Source organism: Watersipora subatra, chromosome 7 (assembly GCF_963576615.1).
Source record: "Watersipora subatra chromosome 7, tzWatSuba1.1, whole genome shotgun sequence".
NCBI classification, from domain to species: Eukaryota; Metazoa; Bryozoa; class Gymnolaemata; order Cheilostomatida; family Watersiporidae; genus Watersipora; species Watersipora subatra.
The window spans coordinates 1,689,286-1,711,583 of NC_088714.1; the positions used below are offsets into that span (position 1 = coordinate 1,689,286).

A 22,298-nucleotide genomic window follows, 5' to 3' on the forward strand; every position below is an offset into this window, starting at 1 on the left:
TGATATAAAACATCGTTTGTCCCCCATTGATGTATACACCACCACTACTCAAGGTTGAAAGCTACTAGTTGCAAAAGGTAACTACAGTACAAATTAACAGAGATGACTCTAACCAGCGGTTACCAATAATAACACTCTAATTAATTACAGCAGATGACATTAATATTATATTATCATTTTAAAGCTTAAATGAAACTCTTAAATGAAACTCGAAAATAATGAATAAATTGAAATTATTTCAACACTTTATTACAAAAAGATTTTACAAGAGCTGTAGAACTGGCTGTAGACATGATATACAACATTCATTACAAAGGCTATGGCAAGAGGGTGATTAAATCAATGGCACAAGACTTTTACTCCAGTATAAACAGTAATAAGACTTTCTCCAGTACAAACAGTAACAATGTTGAGAGCCAAAACTTCTATTACTCATGATACTATCCCAGCCTCCTTCGCCATTGTGTAGAATAAGCTATTCTGGTTGGTGAGGAGATTCTCTGGACTATTAAACTCAAGAACACGACCTTCACCCATAACCATAATTCTGAAAAGAAATGAGGATAGGAGCCATAATAATCACAGACCTATATAACTCACCAATCATAGTCAATGATGGTGTACAACTAACCTATTATAGACCACGATAGTAATTTACTAACCTATCACAGACCAGGATAGTAATTTACTAACCTATCACAGACCACGATAGTAATTTACTAACCTATCACAGACCACGATAGTAATTTACTAATCTATCACAGACCACGATAGTAATTTACTAACCTATCACAGTCCATGATAGTGTGCAGCCTGTGGGCAATAGTCAGAACCGTGCAATCTGAGAATTTACTTCTAATAGTCTTTTGTATGACATCATCAGTTTTCATATCAACTGCTGCTGTCGCCTCATCCATTATGAGGATCTTAGTCTTGCGGAGAAGTGCTCGGGCTAAACAGAGCAGCTGCCTCTGACCAACGCTATAACCAATGAACTGGACACGTATTAACGGGCAACAATCATCAACTATGATCAAAGGCTTACGAATCACAAATCTTGTAGCTTCAACCCCGTTCTTGTTTATCCAAACACAACAGGCATGTCTAAATGCTGTGGTGTTCAACGTGACAAACAAATATATTGTGAGATGAAGATGTGTAAAAACGTGTGCTGGGTCACCTGAGATTCTGTCCTCTCTCTCCACACTCAGCAGACAGCTGTTTGGGTTGCTCAGAAATAAAGCTCTTCAGTTCACATTGTTCCAGAACATTCCAGAGCTTTTCATCTGAACTTTCAGCAAATGGGTCCAGGTTGTCTCTCACAGAGCCAGAGAATAGCACCGGATCCTGTGGTAAAGAAATAAACATCCACTACACTAGTGGGAATAAATACCTATGCGAGGTGAAACAACCAGGTAAGCCCTCTATTGCATATTAAAAAGTCATTCATTGTTTTAGTCTGATCAGAGATAAGCTACAGGAATTGTTCAAAGGATAAACCTGTTGAGAGCCTTGCTAGTTTTGAAATGCTACAGACACTACTATGGCTGCTGGTTAAAAAACACTATCAAGTGACTAGATTGTAATGAAGCCATCACTTAAAATATTTTTAGTCGGTGTAATTGCCTTTAAGATAGCTACTCCAATTACTTCCATTGTAATTTCTGCTAGAATGGCTTGGATTGGTATAATTGCTACAACAGCAGCTATGATCGGTGTAATTGCTACTAAAATTCCTTCCATTGGTATAATTCCCGCTAGAATGGCATGGATTGGTGTAATTGCTACAATAATTGATTTGATTGGTTTAATTGCTACTAGAATTACTTCCATTGGTATAATTACTGCTAGAACAGTTTTGATTGGTGTAATTGCTACTGGAATAGCTTGGATTGGTGCAATTCCTTTATATTGTAATACTAGGGGAATGCCCGCCATTGCATGGGTAATAAAAACAGCTTATAAACAGTGGCAGGTAATGTGGTTGCCATTGGCTGTTTCTTTACCAAACGCACTTGAGTAACTTAAGCTAGTCTAAATCTTTACTATAATAAGAGCCGTGCTTATAATCATTATGTTACGTGTCATGATCTCTCACGCAATCATGATCTTCAAACATGCTAGTAGTAACCAATAGTACTTTTGCAAGCGCTGCAAAGTATGTGCACAATTATTCCATAGTATAGCAAGGACAGCATAGTGGTTAGCTCGCCTGTTTGAAGAACTGCTGGTTCAGAGTTCAACTCCAGTGCGAAGCGAATTTTTCATTCCTAGATTTTAATTGCTATACCTGGATACAGGAATGACAGACAAACAACACAGATGTTTATATATATATACTAGCTGCATTACCCACCTACGGAAACAGATTCACGTGCAGCATGAGGTTTATTAAGAGTTGTCTTTCATACTGTAAAACAACTCCAAATATGCAGTCTACTGAAATTGTTGCCCTGATCAGAGTATACATACACATATACATGTCAATAATGTTGAGGAGAACAATGGAAATCTGCAATATGTTTTACAGCTAGTCTACAATGCATCAGTCTCAAACCACTCAAATCGGAGTTGCCCTATTTGTGTACAGAGAACTGATAACGAAATTGACATTGCTAAGCAAACTGAAGTTCTTCAAACTGGCAGTATTGAAAAGTGTTGCATCTTTTAAAAAATTATACAAAATATTTTGCTATTGCCAGCTTTTACTGAATGGAGACTTCTACATGCTTAAAACACTAATCATGGTTCACCAGTTCTTCATCTATAGCCTGTGTTTTGACATGGTATATATAAACAGTAATGAGGTTGTGTCGATAAAATTTATACGTATAACAGCACAGACAGTATGATGTCAAGGAAGATACAGCATTAGCACCTTACAATAATAAAACAACGCCAACATGATAGCCTTTTTATGAGATACAATAAGGAAAACGAATGCATGAAAATATATATATATACTGAAAAATATGTTAGAAAACGCTGCATGTGGTATAGCAGAACATGAAGAACATAACATGGCATAACAATAACACAATGTTAGTTCAACGCAACACTTGCGGATAGACAACATTTTTTGTTTTTCTGTCGGGTGTATGAACAAACAGTTTTCGGCTTGTGCCTACTTTTGAGCAGGCGACGTGCAACTGGTCATGGCTAAAGCAGGGTGACGGTAAGTCGATACCAGCTGCTCTCTTTCTTCTCACCATCGCCTATCGCAACCTTCGGAGTACTCGTGCAAGTTCTGTAGTAGTAAGTTACAGTAGGCCTACTCGTAGCTGAAAAAAAAGTAACTCAGCTGCTGAAGGAAATGAACATGTTTACTATCACGAACCGTGGCAAATCCAAGGTTTTCAAGTAGTGGAGGTGTGGCAATTCATAGACAATACAACATTGAATGAGAAGTACTTACATCTTTGAAGTAGCAATTTAGTAGGTAAAACACAGTAGCAGTACCCGTGCAAGTTCTGTAGTAGCTGTAGTTCTGCAGTACTCGTAGCTAAAAAAAAAGTAAAAGTAACTGGGCTGCGGAAGGAAATGAGCTTGTTTACTATCACAAACAGTGGAAAATCCAACATTTTTAACCCTTTCACTGAAGTAGACTCATTTATGTGTTTTTTATGGTCGACCACGTAGATGCATTTTTGCGATTTTACCAGCAATTGCTAGTAACTGAATTTTATTATTCGTTGATAACATAACCAACGATTTTTAGGACTTTTATGGTAGTGACAGTGTTGTCCTAAGATTTCTCTATAAAATTAGCCTAGTTTAATTTTTTAATCTTTGTTTGGTAATTTCCAACCTAAAAACGAACGTTTTCTGTGTAAGTTCTTTAAACGCCTATGAGTTAGAAAACAAATAACTACTTATGTTGACATTATAGCCGATTCAGATTTTTGTGATTACACAGATAATTAAAATAGCAATAGCCGCACTGACTCTGATGGTGGTGAAAGTAATGGTTTTGTAAGAATAAGGAACATTGTAGAGGACCGTTTTAGCTTCGTAGCTTCACATCGCTTTATTAATGCACAAAGTATAGATACAATGAATTTTTTGCATAGCAGTGTTTGTTAACATGTTGGCAAAACGAAATATATAACCAAAACAAACATTCTAGATGGAGTTTGAAATTGAAAAAAATATTGTGTATACATATCATGAAGCAATACCGGCAAAATGGCTGGCAGTAGGTCGATAGCTAAATTTGTACATGGACGCAAGTGAAAGGGTTATGTAGTAGAGGTGTGGCAATTCATAGACAATACAACATTGAATAAGAAGTACTTACCTTTTTGATGTAGCAATTTAGTAGGTGAGAACAGCGTTTTTTTTAGTGGCCGCAAGAAATAAACATTCACGTGACCTTCTCGATACGTTGGCAGTAAATATTAATTACATGTAAATTACTACTCATCAATTTATTTTATTTAATGAGTAGTACATTTGTGTAGCTGTATAGGCACCTTTGTATAGGCCGTAGAACTCAGGACGGTGCTTTTTAACACAAACACGGCAGCAACTTTGCTGTTTAAAACGGAACAGTGCCGTTGGCACTGTAAAGAGGCGCACTAACTGGAGATTTCGGTTAATGGGCCCTAGCGATGAAAGAAAAACCACAGAAACGCCGCACCCTTATATAAGCCGCTTGGCTCAAATCATCACAGAAAAAAGTAGCGGCTAATAATCCAAAAGTATGGTATTTACTACTCATATTAATTCAGTTGGCTTCGTACGACCGAATGGAAAAAAAGACCGCTCTATAATTTATTTACTACTCATATCATATTAATTCAATTCGCTTCGTATGACCAAAATTCGTACGACGAAAAAAGGAAAGACCGCTCTATAAGGTGGGCCAACACACACAAATATATAGACAGATTTTTTGCCGTTTATATAGTAGAGGTATATATATATATATATATATATATATATATATATATATATGTATATGCAGTTTATTAAAAACTACAGGTTAAAATCATTACTACTAATAGTTTCATGCAATCGCGTTACAATCTTCAGGTGGAATCTTCAGGTCTACCTGAAGATTGTAACGCGATTGCATGAAACTATTAGTAGTAATGATTTTAACCTGTAGTTTTTAATAAACTTCATACACAGCTCTAATTGACTCGATTATTGAGCACTTTACTTTACAGTGTAAACTACATATACTATATATATACAGATTACTAAGGGAATGCCCGGCGTTGCCTAAGTAATAAAAAGTCTGCACAAAAGATTTATTTTCATTTAACATATACAACATTTACCATTACAACATTTAAACTTCATATCATGAGTAAAGTGTTTTGGGCAGTTCAAATAAATTAAGAGAAAAGCTAAAACAACGGTAAAGGTGTTTAATTGTAAAATAATTAGCAAGTAAACGCTAGAAAAAGTATGATTTGTTAAAATGGTTACAATAAAAAGTGAATTGACACTGATACAGTTAAAACGAACTGATAAACAAACAAAATAAAAATCACAAATATGTTGCTGCAGAAGCTCTATATCAAAGTTTTGAATACGACTAGTACCTCTTGATAGTCGATAATGGCACAAACGTAAAAATGAGATATTGAAATTAAATACATCAGTGAGGGTACTTTGTCTGACCGAAGCGAGAAAGAATGTAGAAGCGATTTCTACTTGAAAATGCTCATGTGAACATTTTTTAGCTTCACAATTTCTATTGATTGCCCTTTTGCAATAACCAGAAATTGAAGGCTGAAATGGAGCCATTACAGTTAGAGGTGGAACGAGACAGGTTTTTTAAGTTCGAGACGAGACTCGAGACACTGCCTTGTAAAAATTTGAGACTCGAAACACGAGACAGTAAAATAATGTGCATTTGGTGATGATTTCACTGCACAAGGACTAGCGTACTTAATATATAAAATCGATAAACCTCTTTTTAAATTGAATTTTCACCTGGTGTAAACGATTTAAATACAACATTTTAATTGCGATATGCATGTATTTTTTGTAAACGAAAGTGACACAAACAGCTCTAAAATAGCGAGGTTATATATTTCTAAGAATTTTGAGCTTGATTGATACTAATTATTATAAACATATTGCTTTGTACATGTATATTTGTTTTGTTTGCGTATTAACTGCAGTATGTGAATTATATTTAAATTGTACTCATAAAATTATATGCATTACTGTATACATGCACACGTATATTTTTATATTGAACTAACAATGTCATTGTTACACGAACACGGACTATGGTCGATACGGCCTTTAGTTCGTTTCTCCGTGTACAGGCAGGTTTTACCCGCAATTGGTAGTATACAAAAGAGGCCTGAATTTTATGAAGGGTAAATGGTGTTTGGACACGATAGATAAAATACAGATATTTTATCCCAACAGTCTTATTTACTAAATCGGATTACCCGGGGGGGGGTAATTGGATACGACCCGGTATCAGTTTTAAGGACACAGAACCGGACTACAATATATTAGCAGAGCCGTTGTCCGGACTACATGATTAGACTCGGCGGCGAACATAATCAATAACAGGTAGTAACGAACCTGGTATAAGTTTAAAGGCAGTTGCCCGCAATCCATTACAATATACGGAGTTGTTGTTACTGCGAAAGCCATGTTTTAACAGCCGTGCACAGGCGCTTTAGTTCTATTTCCTGTCTCGAGTTTGGTAATAGTTAGGTCGAGATGAGACCGACACGAGACAGGTCGATACTCGAGACGTCTCGTGTCTCGTTCCACCTCTAATTACAGTTGCACTGCAGTTGCACAGAACTGAAATTGAAACGGCACGCTTGAAAATTACAAATAAAAAATAATGAATAATGGATTTTAAAAATGGCTTTAAAAGCAACTTCAAAAGAAGAACAAACGCAATAATATATATATATTATATATATAAACGAATAATAATAACAATTCATAATAAAACATACATATTTAGCTTTAATCGCGACACCGTAGATGAGCTAAACAAAATAAGAATGCCTTAGCCTTGTGGTTAAGTGCGCGTGTTTGCATAATTGCAATCATCGCGAGTCGAATTCGAGCACGGTGGGGATTTTTCATTGCTAAATTTTAATCGTTATAGCAAGACATATTGACGACAGATACAAAAGACAAACTTTGAAATTTCTATATATATATATATACTACAAATATGTGTGATTTGGTGTAATTGCTTTACATTTTAATAACCTGTAAAATGACATAACAAACATGACTACATGAAAAAGTACAGTATAATTGTTGATAATTTAGCTCTTAAAGCACATGAATTACATAATTTTTTTATTATATATTTCAATACATGAGTCTTGGCTTTCGAATGAGCCTATATTCAATACACAAAGAATAATTGAACTATGAAAAATGAGGTGTCAAAAGAACGTCCCACAAAAAACACTTGGTTCAGGTACTCAAAATGTGGCATCATAATTCTCATTCAGCCTTAGGTCGTCGATCCCTTTCGCTGCCATTGAGGCTGCGGTTTTCTGTGACATTCGGTGCCGTTAAACCCGGAGAGCGCTAATAATAAACTAAGATTCTAGATAATCAACAATGCCTGCGATCGTGCTAACGCCCGACTAATACAAACACATATTCTGGTTTAATTAATTATGCTTCAATAAATGTACTGTCGTTGATAAAGGTAATGAAATCACATCGATTAAATTATGACCTGCGGTTGCGTGGCCCTAGGACTAAATGTCAATCGCACTTTCGCGAGATCACGCAATGCTTAAAATTATTTAGTCTCAGTCGTCACCCTTAACATCGCATTAAAAATAAAGAGCTAGTGCATAATATCATCGGGAAAATATAGTATGGTTCTTGGAGTCTAAGGTACTTATCATAGAAATAATATGTACATGGAGAACTAATGACACTGATTCCTTTGTCATCTTCATTCGTACTCTGGAGTTGTCCTACCTTCGCCTGCCACTAGCGTCATTATCGTCACTTTTGTAGTTGATAAATAAGCGGTAAGAGCACACAACAACGAATATGAGAATTGTGACGTCACAATTTTCGAGACTGCCAGTAAACTTTTTCGCGGTAGAGCTCTGGGGAAATCCTATAAACACCAACCAATGTCCGTCTCACCATGCAAAGAATAGCTCATTCGAAAGCCAAGACTGATGTATTGAAATATACAATAAAAAAATTATGTAATTTATGTGCCTAAAACAAATCCATAAATTGTGTAATGAACAAAGGCTTGCTGTGACACCACTGCCAACAAGGGTAACAGTTATTACCTTGAAAAATAAAATAGACATTGATACATACCTGTGGCAGTATTGTTAAGCTATTACGAAGTCTATGCAGCCCCAACTGAGATATGTCTACTCCATCCGCTTTAATGCACCCATTCTCAGCTTCCAACATGCGAAAGAGTGAGAGTGAAAGAGAGGATTTGCCTGCTCCTGTTCTTCCTACAACTCCTACTTTCTCCTCTGGCTTTATAGTTATACTGAGATGTTTAATGGCAAGATCGAGCTCAGGGCGATATCTTGTTGAGTAGTTGTCAAACTCCAACTTGCCTGCGGATGGCCAGTCGCTGAAAGTGATAATCACACAAAGTTGACTAGCAGATTGACTACTAACAGATAAAAGAAAGTGCTTTGTTAAGTGCAGTGTCCGAACTCAAATGATACGTCTAGCTTAAAGCAGAAAATTTTATAACATTGAAGATTTTGAGGCACCTATCTGGATTTATCTCTGCCATCCAACCAGCTTCCTTTTCCACTTCGGCGTACTCCTTGATCCTTTCGATAGCCACAACATTTGTTTGCACCGTGCTGGCATTCCATACAATCTGAGAGAGTACATCCGTCACCTGCTCAAAATTGCCACACAAATAGAGGATAAACTACCTTTGAAATAAGTGATTACAAAACAGACAAGATGATTATCCAACTATAGATAAAGGTGAATAAGAAGCTCAATGTTGAGCATAGACTTACTCATCAGCAGACTTCTATGAAAAATTAAATATCGTGTAAAGGAACTACGTGTAAACCTTCAATATGCCCAAAGGAATGCTTTTGTTAATGCGAAATGCTGACTAATAATATGTGAGACAGGTTAATACTAACAAATCCAATTTTTTCATTTTTAATAAAGCAAACAGTTGATTTATCCGGTATACATACACACCCTTTACTTGTTTAAAAGGTATGCGAGAAATGCATAACGTAACAATAATAATTCTACAAAACTGACGGTTCGAGGAACCAACAAACCTGGAAAACGAGAGAAAGCGCTAACCCAGTCATATTAGGCGGCATATGAAAACCTGGAATTTCCGCTGATATGACACAGAAGAGAGCGGTTGAAGAGATGAGGAGACCATTCAATGCCGACATGTAGACAGCCAGCCAACTACAATAACAAGATTTTCCTATACCAGAAATACCATAAAAATAGTGAACCTTCAGTCAAATGTGGTCGTTTCTGTAGGCCTACAATATTCTGAATGTAGCACTTAGAAAATTGGAGTAGAGACAGATAAAGATAGATGTCCAATGTTTATATGGAGCAGAGACAGATTGGAGTAGAGACAGATAAAGGTAGATGTCCAATGTTTATATGGAGCAGAGACAGATTGGAGTAGAGACAGATAGAGATAGATGTCCAATGTTTATATGGAGCAGAAACAGATTGGAGTAGAGACAGATAGAGATAGATGTCCAATGTATATATGGAGCAAAGACAGATTGGAGTGGAGACAGATAGAGATAGATGTCCAATGTTTATATGGAGCAGAGACAGATTGGAGTAGAGACAGATAGAGATAGATGTCCAATGTTTAATGAAAGCACATATAATGTGAGCAAGCCTGTCATTAAATTCCAGAAGACATCGTGCAGCAGACCCGATTAGTTATAGCCATTTGAATGTTCTCAGCTAATCTAGATGCAGTATTATTATTTCTTTCTGAAAATCTGAATAGGAATTACCTAATGCCGTACCGTGTTATTGGCCATATAGGTTTACAAAAACAGTGGAATTACAAGTTCTTACCCGCCTTTTCTTATCAACCAATCAGTGACATACTAGCTGTTTTCACTGGTTGTTTTTAGTTAAACTTTATATGTCAACGAGCTGCAGCAGGATATACATGTATTTTTAAGCTGCCTCGGCATATGATGCCTTACGTAATCATAAATAACCTAGTGAGACTCTACTAACCAGGAGCTTGTCTGGTCAAAATATCGAAACATGTTCTGTTTCTCAATCTTATTAATATTATCATTCATGAACCTCTCCTGGTGTCCATAGGCTCGTATTGTCTGGCAGCCATTAAGGGTCTCACTGAAGTGAGCGTATATGGGAGAGGAGGCCTTAGACGAAAGCCTCCTTAACTGTCTTCCACTTGAGATATAGTATCTCTGTAATTGAATAGAAATTTTTAATAGCCTAATATGCTAGCAACAAACAAACTATAAAAATGCCGCAAGACCAAAACTTGCTGAAAGTAAATCAGAAACAGAGGAAAAGACATGCAAGAGAAGACAACTAAGCTTGTAAACGATCTGATTTCATCCAATCAAATTTCTTTTTCACTAACAAACACTATATAGTACTATGAGGTGAAATAGTCCAGTTATTCAACTTACCTGAACGTAAACATAAAGAGCCGTTATAGGAACTATGGCTAGTATGAATAGAGGAGTGGCATATATGATCCCAGCTATACTCGCTAAAAGGCCGACTAGAACTGAGGCTAGGTGCAGCAAGGACCAACCAACAAGATTATCTGGAATACAATCATAGAGACTTTACTTCAGACCTTCCGTGAAATACTTGAATCTATAAGATTACATTGTGTAGACAACTCTATACACGCAGCTCTTACAATATGCTGCATAGTCCGTAGATGTTGTGTATAATCTATGGATGTCTGTGGTCGAGACTGACACTGTGTCTGATACAAGCATACATATTTCCAATTCTGAGTAGTTTCGGGGAAATATTCAAAGTCACTATTGCAACAGCGAGAGTACAACTCTATATCCATGCAATTCAAAATGTTAAAAGTTTACTTGCAACAAAATTCACATTACAGTTATTTGGTATCAAAAGATTCACCATGTCTTACTCTGCTGTGTTGTAGGTGCAAAATATGTGGAAATGTGATTAAAAGCTATTAAAAGCTCAAAAACGAACAGTTAATCGCAGCCATTACAAAACCACCGTAGATTGGAATCTCCTTCCAAAACGGCTCAAATGGGATGTAGATGAACGAGATGGCTTCTGTTTACATTTTCATGCAACCTCATTCGTCAAAATATTTTCGCAAATATACTTCACGCATTCAATAAAACCATGTTTATTGTTCTTACGCGTCTATTTCATTGTCATTGTAATGCTGTCACTTTTAGCACTGATATCTTATAACCTAACATGAAAATTCGTTTAATTTTTTAACCTTAGCTCAAAGGAGTGCATATCATTGTCTAATAAACATGACGAGTCTGTTGGTCACCTGTGATAATCGAAAAATGCTGCAGAAATTATTCACACTGTTTGGCAGGAAGTATGGGTCACATGATCAGATTACGACTAGACGATTAGATCAAGCCGAAACAAAACTGTAAAGTAGCGAGCATCTATATCTGGTACGGGGTCTTTGGTAAAACCGTAAGTGTTTGTCATAAACTAGTGCTACGAGAAGCTTTATATTAAGCCTTTTATAGGCCTTTCAATTTACGTCAAATTTATGTCAAAATAATAACCAAATGGATTAACTCTGTCAGAGAAATAAACTGATTCCGATCTATGGCGGTTTCGTGATGGCGGCGATTAACTGTTCATTTTTGAGCTTTTAAGAGCTTGTAATCACATTTCCACACATTTTGCACCTACAACACAGCAGAGTGAGACATGGTGAACCTTTTGATACCAAATAATTGTAATATGAAGTTTGTTGTGAGTCAACCTTTAAAGTTAATGTTCTAAAAATGTTTTCCTCAAACTTGGTGAGGCTGCTAGACAAATCGGTCTGATAGAAGTCAACAGACACAAGATAATGCAATACAAAGTGTGAATAAGGACACATACCTACAGTATTGATGTCTTTGGAGAAGCGATTGAGTATCATTCCGAGTGGTTTGATGTCAAAGAAGACAGACTTAGCCTTAAGTATGTTGTTAAGTAGAAACTTGTGTAGGTTGCTACTAGCTTGGCAAAAACAGTAAGCAGCTAGTAGGGTGTAACTCAACACCGTCAACACTACGAATATACAAAAGAAGGAAAGTCACTCCCTAAAAGACTTAGCACATTTGATTTTTCTAACCTTCATGGAACTTGAGAACACAGGCTAATATTATGGAACTTGAGAACACAGGCTAATGTTATGTTTAACAGAGTAGCTGGGATATTGATAAATGTATTGCTCATAATTAGCTGGTGAACCTGGTTTTCATATCAAAGCATCCATCTCTTACTCAAGAGAAAAAGTGTTATCTGGAGTAAATGAAGGTCATAAGGAAAAACTTACGAGTTTTACACACATCCAAGTGTAATTTTGACAAACCATATCTAGATAAAAGTGACAATGGCCGACTCACTTTGTCCGAGACCGATGAAGGAAAGGATAATTAGGTATCTCTCCATAGCAGACTCTTTCTGCTCAGCACTAGCTTGACTGCTGTTCTGAAACACTTCATCTCCTGTCCATTTACTTATCCAGATGCTGTAGGTCAGGTCTAGACCAGTTGATCCGAGCATACAGAGTACACAGATAGACATCATCTTTAGTCCCATGGCTTTAAGATAAGCTTTGTAGACACTCCATGATACCTACATAGAAATGAAAATAAAATTTAGTCTGCGTAGTGTTTGGCTGACTTCCAACGCTTGCAATAGGATTGTCAACTGCAGAAACTGTTAAAAGAACATGAATTACCGATAATCATTTATGAGACGAGGGAAGATGAACTAGGTAAAATATATGTATCTGAAAGGGTAGATTGTAAGCTGAGAGGGTTGACAATGTGATACTACAATAAGGGTGCTTTACATGAATTGAAGGTAGACGGAGAGTGTATACTACAATAGACGCTCCTATTAAGTAAACCTATTATATCAATTCCACGTAACGTAAAGAATTTATGTCAAGTTTTTGCTTCATACCTATTATTTAAAAATTCCATATAAAGTGTCAAGCTCGCTGCAAGTTCTTAAATTTGATTTAAATAACGACAATTTCGTAGCTTGTCTTAAAATGTCTTTTCTATCTTGCTGTAGTTCAGAGAAAAACGACATACATGGGTATCCCTATTATATACACTAGTACCCTGGTAGTCTGGTGCGCCGTGAGAGATCGTCAGATGTTCCAGAAATAAAACACAGAGAATAAGTAGCTGCCCAATTATTCAGAAATATCCAAAGGCAGTCGATTGGTCTGAATGTCACAAGTTGGAATTGCGATAAAAGCGATGTTTCATCCTAACTTCTAACCCTGACTTCGGACACACGGACAGATGGACCGACAGACACCACTCTTATTCTAGTAAATTCATATTTTGTTTTACTTTAGGCATATATATTTCTTTGCAACATAGAGCTTGCTGTATAGAAAAAATTTAAAAATCAATTTAAATTGACACTGAAGGTTTGCGCCCCCTTAAATTGCCTGAAATGACCGTAATCATGGACCCTAACCTAAGTGAAAACGATAAGAAAAAAGAATAAAGTTGTCGATACAAAACCAATAATACCAGTTACTGTACAGTCTTTGAATTAAAAAGTTAAGTTTGGCTTTTTCTATCTGAAGGGCCAAAGAGGTGAGTTAGGGAAGATCTTGGAACGGATTAGTCAGTTTACACGTATTTCATGATTATTATAACTTAAAATCCTTACAACGTAAATGTCCTCGGAACGGATTATTTACGGTGAAGGAGTGTCTAATGTACTTCGTTTCATGTATGAGAAAAAAATTTATTTATACTTATTTTATATTGTTTACGCACACTGTGTATATGCATCTACAATGTGTATATAGTTATATGAATACGTATCCACACTGTGAGTGCTTTGGCACTATCAAGTTTACGTAACATACACATATGTAATCTACTTTGAAAAGATGAATAAGGAAAACAAAGTTAAACTAGAATACAACTACGGAGAATAATCTTTTGACTGTTGGGCTACCTTTTGCTAACCGATACCAAGTTGGCTGTAGCCACAACTATCTACCTTATAAATTATAAACACAACCTACTGTGCCAGTTTGAACTTTCTCCTGTTCGTCATATAGGTCTGAATCTTGTGATCCCTGTGAAGGTCTGACACCAGTATTATCAGAGGCAGCTCTAGAAAACATACTATATCAGTAGCTAATTTCATCTTCTACATGTATATGCTGTTAACTGTCTGGTAAGTCCAATCCTTAATATGGCTAGTGAGAAAAAGAAGCACATCAAGTTGGCAGTTAGACTCCTTTAGACGACACACTCACTAGGGTGTAGACCCTGCACAGCAATCAGAAATTTAACCATGTTAACATGTCAACATTACTCTCTGGCAGCACAGCACACAAATATTAGGTAAGTTAGGGAAGAGTGGTGGAAATCGCAGCACCAACAAGTCAGTGTATTCTCGGGCTACCAAACTACCACAAATACTACAGAAAACTTTGGTTGAAGTTAATTTGCAGAAGTTACTCAAGAGCAAAATATTTCTTAATATAATTGCACCGCCATTTATTGTCTAGAACACCAAATCAAGCTCTAAGGCTATGATCAACGATAATATTGCGCGCTTCACCATTTGGCATACACACATAGACAACAGAGAGACATTATCAACTCTCAACCGATCAGCCGACAGACACTCTCAACCAACGGACAGACATTTTAAACTTTCAACCAATCAGCAGACAGACATTTTCAACTTTCAATCAATTGGCAAACAGATATTCTCAACCAATCGGCAGACGGACATTCTCAACCCTCAACAAATCAGCAGGCAGACATTCTGAACCGATCGGTAGACAGACATTCTCAAGTATCAACATCTCTAAGATGTTGTGTCAAGTGGCTAAGTCACTTGAGTAAGAGTACTTGAAATGGTCAACTACGGGGGCAACAATAAAGTTGCAGCAGAATCAGCCTGAAACATTTCCCAACATCTTATTTGGTACAACCCTTTTACCAACTTTCAACAACCTTTACCCACTTCCAACAACTTTCGCCCATCTCCAAACACCCACTGTTATCCACCAACCTACAACCAGCTATACTGAAATGTGACATGGCTACCGCAATGAGAAATGATGTATTAAGACTCCACCGAAATACTCAACTCATGATAACTTAAAAGCAGATGATTCCACTAATACAACTTGCTTAGTTTAACATATATACACTCTGCCTTAGCCTGTCTTGACGAGCTGTTGTTTTTGCGTAGTTGTCCCCCCGTCGAGCGGCGAGCAACAACAGCTTGTCACAAGACGTACTGCACCTGATGCATCAGCTGCATTGAAAGGGAGTTGTTCTCTTCCGTCTACGCGGCTTGGCCGCGATGTTATGTCGGTCGCTCCATTGGTAATCATAACGGATTTCACGCAAAAATTTATGTAGAAAAAAAACAAGATTACAACGTTTAACCAAAGACCAGTTTTAGTGATAAACTTTAGTAGAACTTAAAAATAAAATAAACTTATAATAAAATCCATTAGAACAAATAAAACTGACTGATACCAAAATAGAAATAAAACTGACTGAGCGCACAAATAACGACATGTTTAGTCGCTGTTGTTGCCTAAGTTCTCAAGTTCTACTAAAGTTTACCGCAGAGACTGGTCGCTGGTTAAACGTTATAATCTTATTTTTTCTACATAAATTTTTGCGCAAAATTCGTTATGATTACCAATGGAGCGACCGACATAACATCGCAACCAAGCCGCATAGACGGAAGAGAATAACTCCTTATAAGTGCAGCTGATGCATCAGGTGCAGTACGTCTTGTGACAAGCTGTTGTTGCTCGCCGCTCGACGGGGGGACAACTACGCAAAAACAACAGCTTGTCAAGACAGGCTAAAGCCGTGGTCACACGGGCACCGAACCGAACTAAATGACGCAAAACGACGTCGTTTTCAGCTCTAAAAAGTTCGGCTGAGGACATTTCTGACCGAAACGAACTATTTCGGTACTGCTCGAAATTTCGTGCCGAACCCTTGCTCTTATTGGCTGGTTAAAATTCTAGAATTCTAGCGAGCACGCGTCACATTTCTTCTTACGTGCGTGTGAGTAAAGTTAAAAAAGAAATGGGATGATACTTTTATTTCGCTAAATAAACAACATGAAGCAATTTACGACAAGGTTCACCCGGACTTGTGATTGGGTTGCATAAATGTAAGATGTTGCACTTAAGTTTTGCATAAATGTAAGGGAATGGTTGTGATTTTCTTTCGTGTGGAATACAAGTAATGTGTCATATTCATCCTGATGAAGTATCGTTGACTGATTTATTTATGTAAAACCACAGTACTATGATAAAGACTGATTTTGTTTGTTATGTACTCAGCATAGAAAAACATTCATATGTTAATAAAAAAAATATAATTATGTTGATGGGAAGGGTTAGCAAAATCTTTGTATCGAGTGATTTATTTTGAGCAGCTGAACGATCTTCTGATAAATCTGCTGTGTAATTATAATTGTTCCTCAAAGTTTTTTGTTTACAATAGAAATATTTAACTCAAATACATAAAAACTACGAATGAAACCGTGTCTTGTCTCTACACGTATGGTATCTAAGAAGCGAAGTTACTTCGGTGGCCGTGTGACATGTGCCCTGAACCGAACCAGCCTCCGAACCGAACCGATCCTACGTCGGTTCGGTGTTCGTGTGACCACGCCTTAACTCTGCCTGTCTTCATGGAAAACATCAAATAATGAGATGCAATATAGGATGTGCCTGGCTAAAGCAAGACAAAGCCTATGTGACTAACCGTGCTGAAGCATTTTCTCTCTTCAGTCTTGACTTCCTTGGGGACTCAACTCTTCCAGCATCCTCATAGGAAGTGCCAGTGTCAAGGTCACTCTCTTCAGTCTCATCTAACATAAGGAATTACCTTTATATAACCTTGTTTACTATAATACTATCTATATCTAATACTATTGTTTACTATAATACTACCTATTACTAGTACTATTGTTTACTATAATACTACATATTACTGATACTATTGTTTACTATAATACTACATATTACTGATACTATTGTTTACTATAATAGTACCTATTACTAGTACTATTGTTTACTATAATACTACCTATTACTAATACTGTTGTTTACTATAATACTGCCTATTACTGATACTATTGTTTACTATAATACTACATATTACTGATACTATTGTTTACTATAATACTATCTATTACTAATACTATTGTTTACTATAATACTACATATTACTGATACTATTGTTTACTATAATACTATCTATTACTAATACTATTGTTTACTATAATACTACATATTATTAATACTATTGTTTACTATAATACTACCTATTACTAGTACTATTGTTTACTATAATACTACCTATTACTAATACTATTGCTTACTATAATTCTACATATTATTAATACTATTGTTTATTATAATACTACCTATTACTAATACTATTGTTTACTATAATACTACCTATTACTAGTACTATTGTTTACTATAATACTACCTATTACTAATACTGTTGTTTACTATAATACTGCCTATTACTAATACTATTGTTTACTATAATACTATCTATTACTAATACTACTGTTTACGATAATACTACCTATTACTGGTACTATTGTTTACTGACACCTTCCTTGAACATTAAGGACTTTCAAATAGCCATAAAATGCTGGATTTTTTAAGAATATCATTTATACTCTGTTAAAATACAACCAAAATGTATTATTTATAAGTAATCCTACAGGAATGATCATGAGATAATTGCAAAAGGCTAAAACTGTATATTTACAATAAATCGTGAAAACTTCATATATCGTTTGATGGAATCCAGTGTGACACTTAACAGTCATTAAGAAGCCTTCATATATCGTTTGATGGAATCCAATGTGACACTTAACAGTCATTAAGAAGCCTTCATATATCGTTTGATGGAATCCAGTGTGACACTTAACAGTCATTAAGAAGCCTTCATATATCGTTTGATGGAATCCAGTGTGACACTTAACAGTCATTAAGAAGCCTTCATATATCGTTTGATGGAATCCAATGTGACACTTAACAGTCATTAAGAAGCCTTCATATATCGTTTGATGGAATCCAGTGTGACACTTAACAGTCATTAAGAAGCCTTCATATATCGTTTGATGGAATCCAATGTGACACTTAACAGTCATTAAGAAGCCTTCATATATCGTTTGATGGAATCCAGTGTGACACTTAACAGTCATTAAGAAGCCTTCATATATCGTTTGATGGAATCCAATGTGACACTTAACAGTCATTAAGAAGCCTTCATATATCGTTTGATGGAATCCAGTGTGACACTTAACAGTCATTAAGAAGCCTTCATATATCGTTTGATGGAATCCAATGTGACACTTAACAGTCATTAAGAAGCCATCGATGCAACTTCAGGAAATAGTTAGACTTCAGTAGTTTTTTAAAAAGCTGAAAATCATATAATGTAATTTTCATGGAATTACAAACCGATGCTGAGTATTAAAAACTATGTAAACATTCGGAAAACGTGTTTAATGACTGCTATAAACAGCTAAATTTGAATCTTGAAACAAATAAATTCCCATGTGATAGTACTACCATATTGTGCCACCAACCAAGATGTGCTGCTCAGGGCAAGTTTTGCATCGTAAAGGTTGCACAGATATGAGCAAACATATGTGAATGCAAATGGAGAGCTTGAATGAACGAGTTACTTTGCCTTGTTATGGAGTAGTCAACTGTGTTTAGTGGGTTAATAACGCAATATTGACTTCCTCCATGTACTCATATAACGAGTTCGCATACTCGAGGAGATTCCAATAAAATTGAGATTGCTGAGCCTTGGAGAAATCTCACTTTAGTATTAGATACTAAAGTATTGAGTACTTCTATTTAACAGAGTATAAAAGATTACAATTGCCATTCGAGCGGAAAAAATTGAAGTATCTTACAATTCGCACCTCAAGAATGACTTGAATGACTCAAGAATGACTTGGATGACTCAAGAATGACTTGGATGATTCAAGAATGACTTGGATGACTCAAGAATGACTTGGATGACTCAAGAATGACTTGGATGACTCAAGAATGACTTGGATGACTCAAGAATGACTTGGATGACTCAAGAATGAATTGGATGACTCAAGAATGAATTGGATGACTCAAGAATGACTTATATGATTGTAAATCTCAATAGAGTAGGAGTATAGGCAGAGAGTAGGACTTTAGGCTAAATAATAATGACAACAGTTTTTAATAACCAAGATAAACTGTGATTTTTATATTTATTTTCAAATTGAGCTAAATTTTTTCAGATTTGAGTAACAGTAAAATCTTTTATTTTTGTATAGAGTATATGTAAATCCATGGTTTGTATAGAGTATATGTACATCCAGGGTATATATAGAGTATATGTACAACCAGGATATTTTAGTCAAATTCCTTGCATTTTTAACAGCTAATGAATGTGACAACACAAGTGAACATTTACCAAAACTCATTCAAATATTGTTATACCTATTTTCTGAACCTCATATTCGTTCACAATGGCTGCTATAAAAATATATAATGAAATGCAATAGGAATTTAAATTGTTATTAAAGTTAAGAAGTAGTCTTTTACTGCAACTGCTTTGTAAATTAACCGTAAAGCTAACACCATATTAATATATACATATTATTATACATATATAAATTAATATAGATATTAATATATATATTAATATGAATATTAATATATATATTGATATAGATATTAATATATATACATTAATATAGATATTAATATACATGTATATATTTATATAGATATTAATATATATACATATTAATATAGAAGCTAACAGTAAATTTTCAACAAAGATGTTGGAATTATCTGCCCGCACAATATAAAACTTTGTGGGCTAAGTATGTTAGAAGACTAAAACAAGAACTTTAAGTCGCTTGAAGAAGGAAATTGTTGAATATTCAGTTAAACAAAATACTGATTCCTAAAGCTGTAAAAGCCAAAATAATGTGAAACTGAAAACGCGAAGAACGTCGCGAAAGATGCGACCTATCTGGCAATGAACGAGTGGAAACTTTCACGATTCAGTGATACCACTGCAGTAACTGTCTTTTAGTCGTACAAAGTTTGACTAAAATATTGACTACCAAGCTGATGACAAAAATCACTTAATGTTTCCGTCTGTTGTACTAAAGGAAGAGAACAACAGAAAGCGAAAGCACCTTTAGAAAACTCTTTGAGAAGCTTGGCGAAGGCACCATCACGACTGATTAAGGATTTATAAGAGCCATGTTCAGTGAGTCTACCAGTGTCCATAACATAGATCTCATCTACTTGAGGTAGCCAGTGCAGTCCATGTGTCACCTAAAATAGGGTTTCACCTTATGACTCAGTTGGTAAGACAAGGATCATACGATTTGTGAAGTTTCACCTTATGACTTAGTTGGTAATATAAGGATCATGCATGTTGTGTTGTTTCACCTTATGACTCAGTTGGTAATATAAGGATCATGCATGATGCGATGTTTCACCTCATGACTCAGTTGGTAATATAAAGATCATGCATGTTGTGTTGTTTCACCTCATGACTCAGTTGGTAATATAAGGATCATGCATGTTGTGATGTTTCACCTCATGACTCAGTTGGTAATATAAAGATCATGCATGTTGTGTTGTTTCACCTTATGACTCAGTTGGTAATATAAGGATCATGCATGTTGTGTTGTTTCACCTCATGACTCAGTTGGTAATATAAGGATCATGCATGTTGTGATGTTTCACCTCATGACTCAGTTGGTAATATAAGGATCATGCATGTTGTGTTGTTTCACCTTATTACTCAGTTGGTAAGATAAGGATCATGCATGTTGTGTTGTTTCACCTTATGACTCAGTTGGTAATTCAAGGATCATGCATGTTGTGTTGTTTCACCTTATGACTCAGTTGGTAATATAAGGATCATGCATGTTGTGATGTTTCACCTCATGACTCAGTTGGTAATATAAAGATCATGCATGTTGTGTTGTTTCACCTAATGACTCAGTTGGTAATATAAAGATCATGCATGTTGTGATGTTTCACCTCATGACTCAGTTGGTAATATAAAAATCATGCATGTTGTGATGTTTCACCTCATGACTCAGTTGGTAATATAAGGATCATGCATGTTGTGTTGTTTCACCTCATGATTCGGTTGGTAATATAAGGATCATGCATGTGTGTTGTTTCACCTTATGACTCAGTTGCTATTACAAGGATCATGCATATTGTGCTGTTTCACCTTATGACTCAGTTGGTAATATAAGGATCATGCATGTTGTGATGTTTCACCTCATGACTCAGGTGGTAATTCAATGATCATGCATGTTAGGTTGTTTCACCTCATGATTCGGTTGGTAATACAAAGATCATACATGTTGTGTTGTTTCACCTCATGACTCAGTTGGTAATATAAGGATCATGCATGTTGTGTTGTTTCACCTCATGATTCGGTTGGTAATATAAGGATCATGCATGTTGTGTTGTGTCACCTTATGACTCAGTTGGTAATATAAGGATCATGCATGTTGTGTTGTTTCACCTCATGATTCGGTTGGTAATACAAGGATCATGCATGTTGTGTTGTTTCACCTCATGACTCAGTTGGTAATATGAGGATCATGCATGCTGTGTTGTTTCACCTCATGATTCAGTTGGTAATATAAGGATCATGCATGTGTGTTGTTTCACCTCATGACTCGGTTGGTAATATAAGGATCATGCATGTTGTGTTGTTTCACCTTATGACTCAGTTGGTAATATAAGGATCATGCATGTTGTGTTGTTTCACCTTATGACTCAGTCGGTAATATAAGGATCATGCGTGTTGTGTTGTTTCACCTTATGACTCAGTTGGTAATATAAGGATCATGCATGTTGTGTTGTTTCACCTCATGACTCAGTTGGTATTACAAGGATCATGCATGTTGTGTTGTGTCACCTCATGACTCAGTTGGTAATATAAGGATCATGCATGTTGTGTTGTTTCACCTTATGACTCAGTTGGTAATATAAGGATCATGCATGTTGTGTTGTTTCACCT

The 22,298-nt window shown here is 35.9% G+C and overlaps 1 protein-coding gene across 1 annotated transcript; it reads right to left on the reverse strand.

The window, feature by feature from the left end:
- Window positions 1–432: 432 nt before the first annotated feature.
- LOC137399935 (ATP-binding cassette sub-family C member 2-like) lies at window positions 433–14,285 on the reverse strand. Its single transcript, XM_068086200.1, has 11 exons — window positions 14,246–14,285; window positions 12,588–12,819; window positions 12,079–12,249; window positions 10,635–10,774; window positions 10,207–10,406; window positions 9,258–9,396; window positions 8,718–8,851; window positions 8,302–8,572; window positions 1,181–1,347; window positions 787–981; window positions 433–547 (listed from the first exon to the last, which is right to left on the reverse strand). Exons 2-11 carry the CDS (start codon window positions 12,781–12,783, stop codon window positions 433–435), a joined length of 1,728 nt encoding a protein of 575 aa, XP_067942301.1. The 5' UTR covers window positions 12,784–12,819; window positions 14,246–14,285.
- Window positions 14,286–22,298: the final 8,013 nt, after the last annotated feature.

Coding starts and splice junctions, on each gene's coding strand:
- LOC137399935 (XM_068086200.1), bottom strand. CDS start 12,783: ATGGGACTAAAGATGATGTCTATCTGTGTACTCTGTATGCTCGGATCA. Junction 10,407..10,634: donor CTCTTTATGTTTACGTTCAG/GTAAGTTGAATA, acceptor ATTCAATTACAG/AGATACTATATCTCAAGTGG. Junction 982..1,180: donor GAGAGAGGACAGAATCTCAG/GTGACCCAGCAC, acceptor CATTGGTTATAG/CGTTGGTCAGAGGCAGCTGC.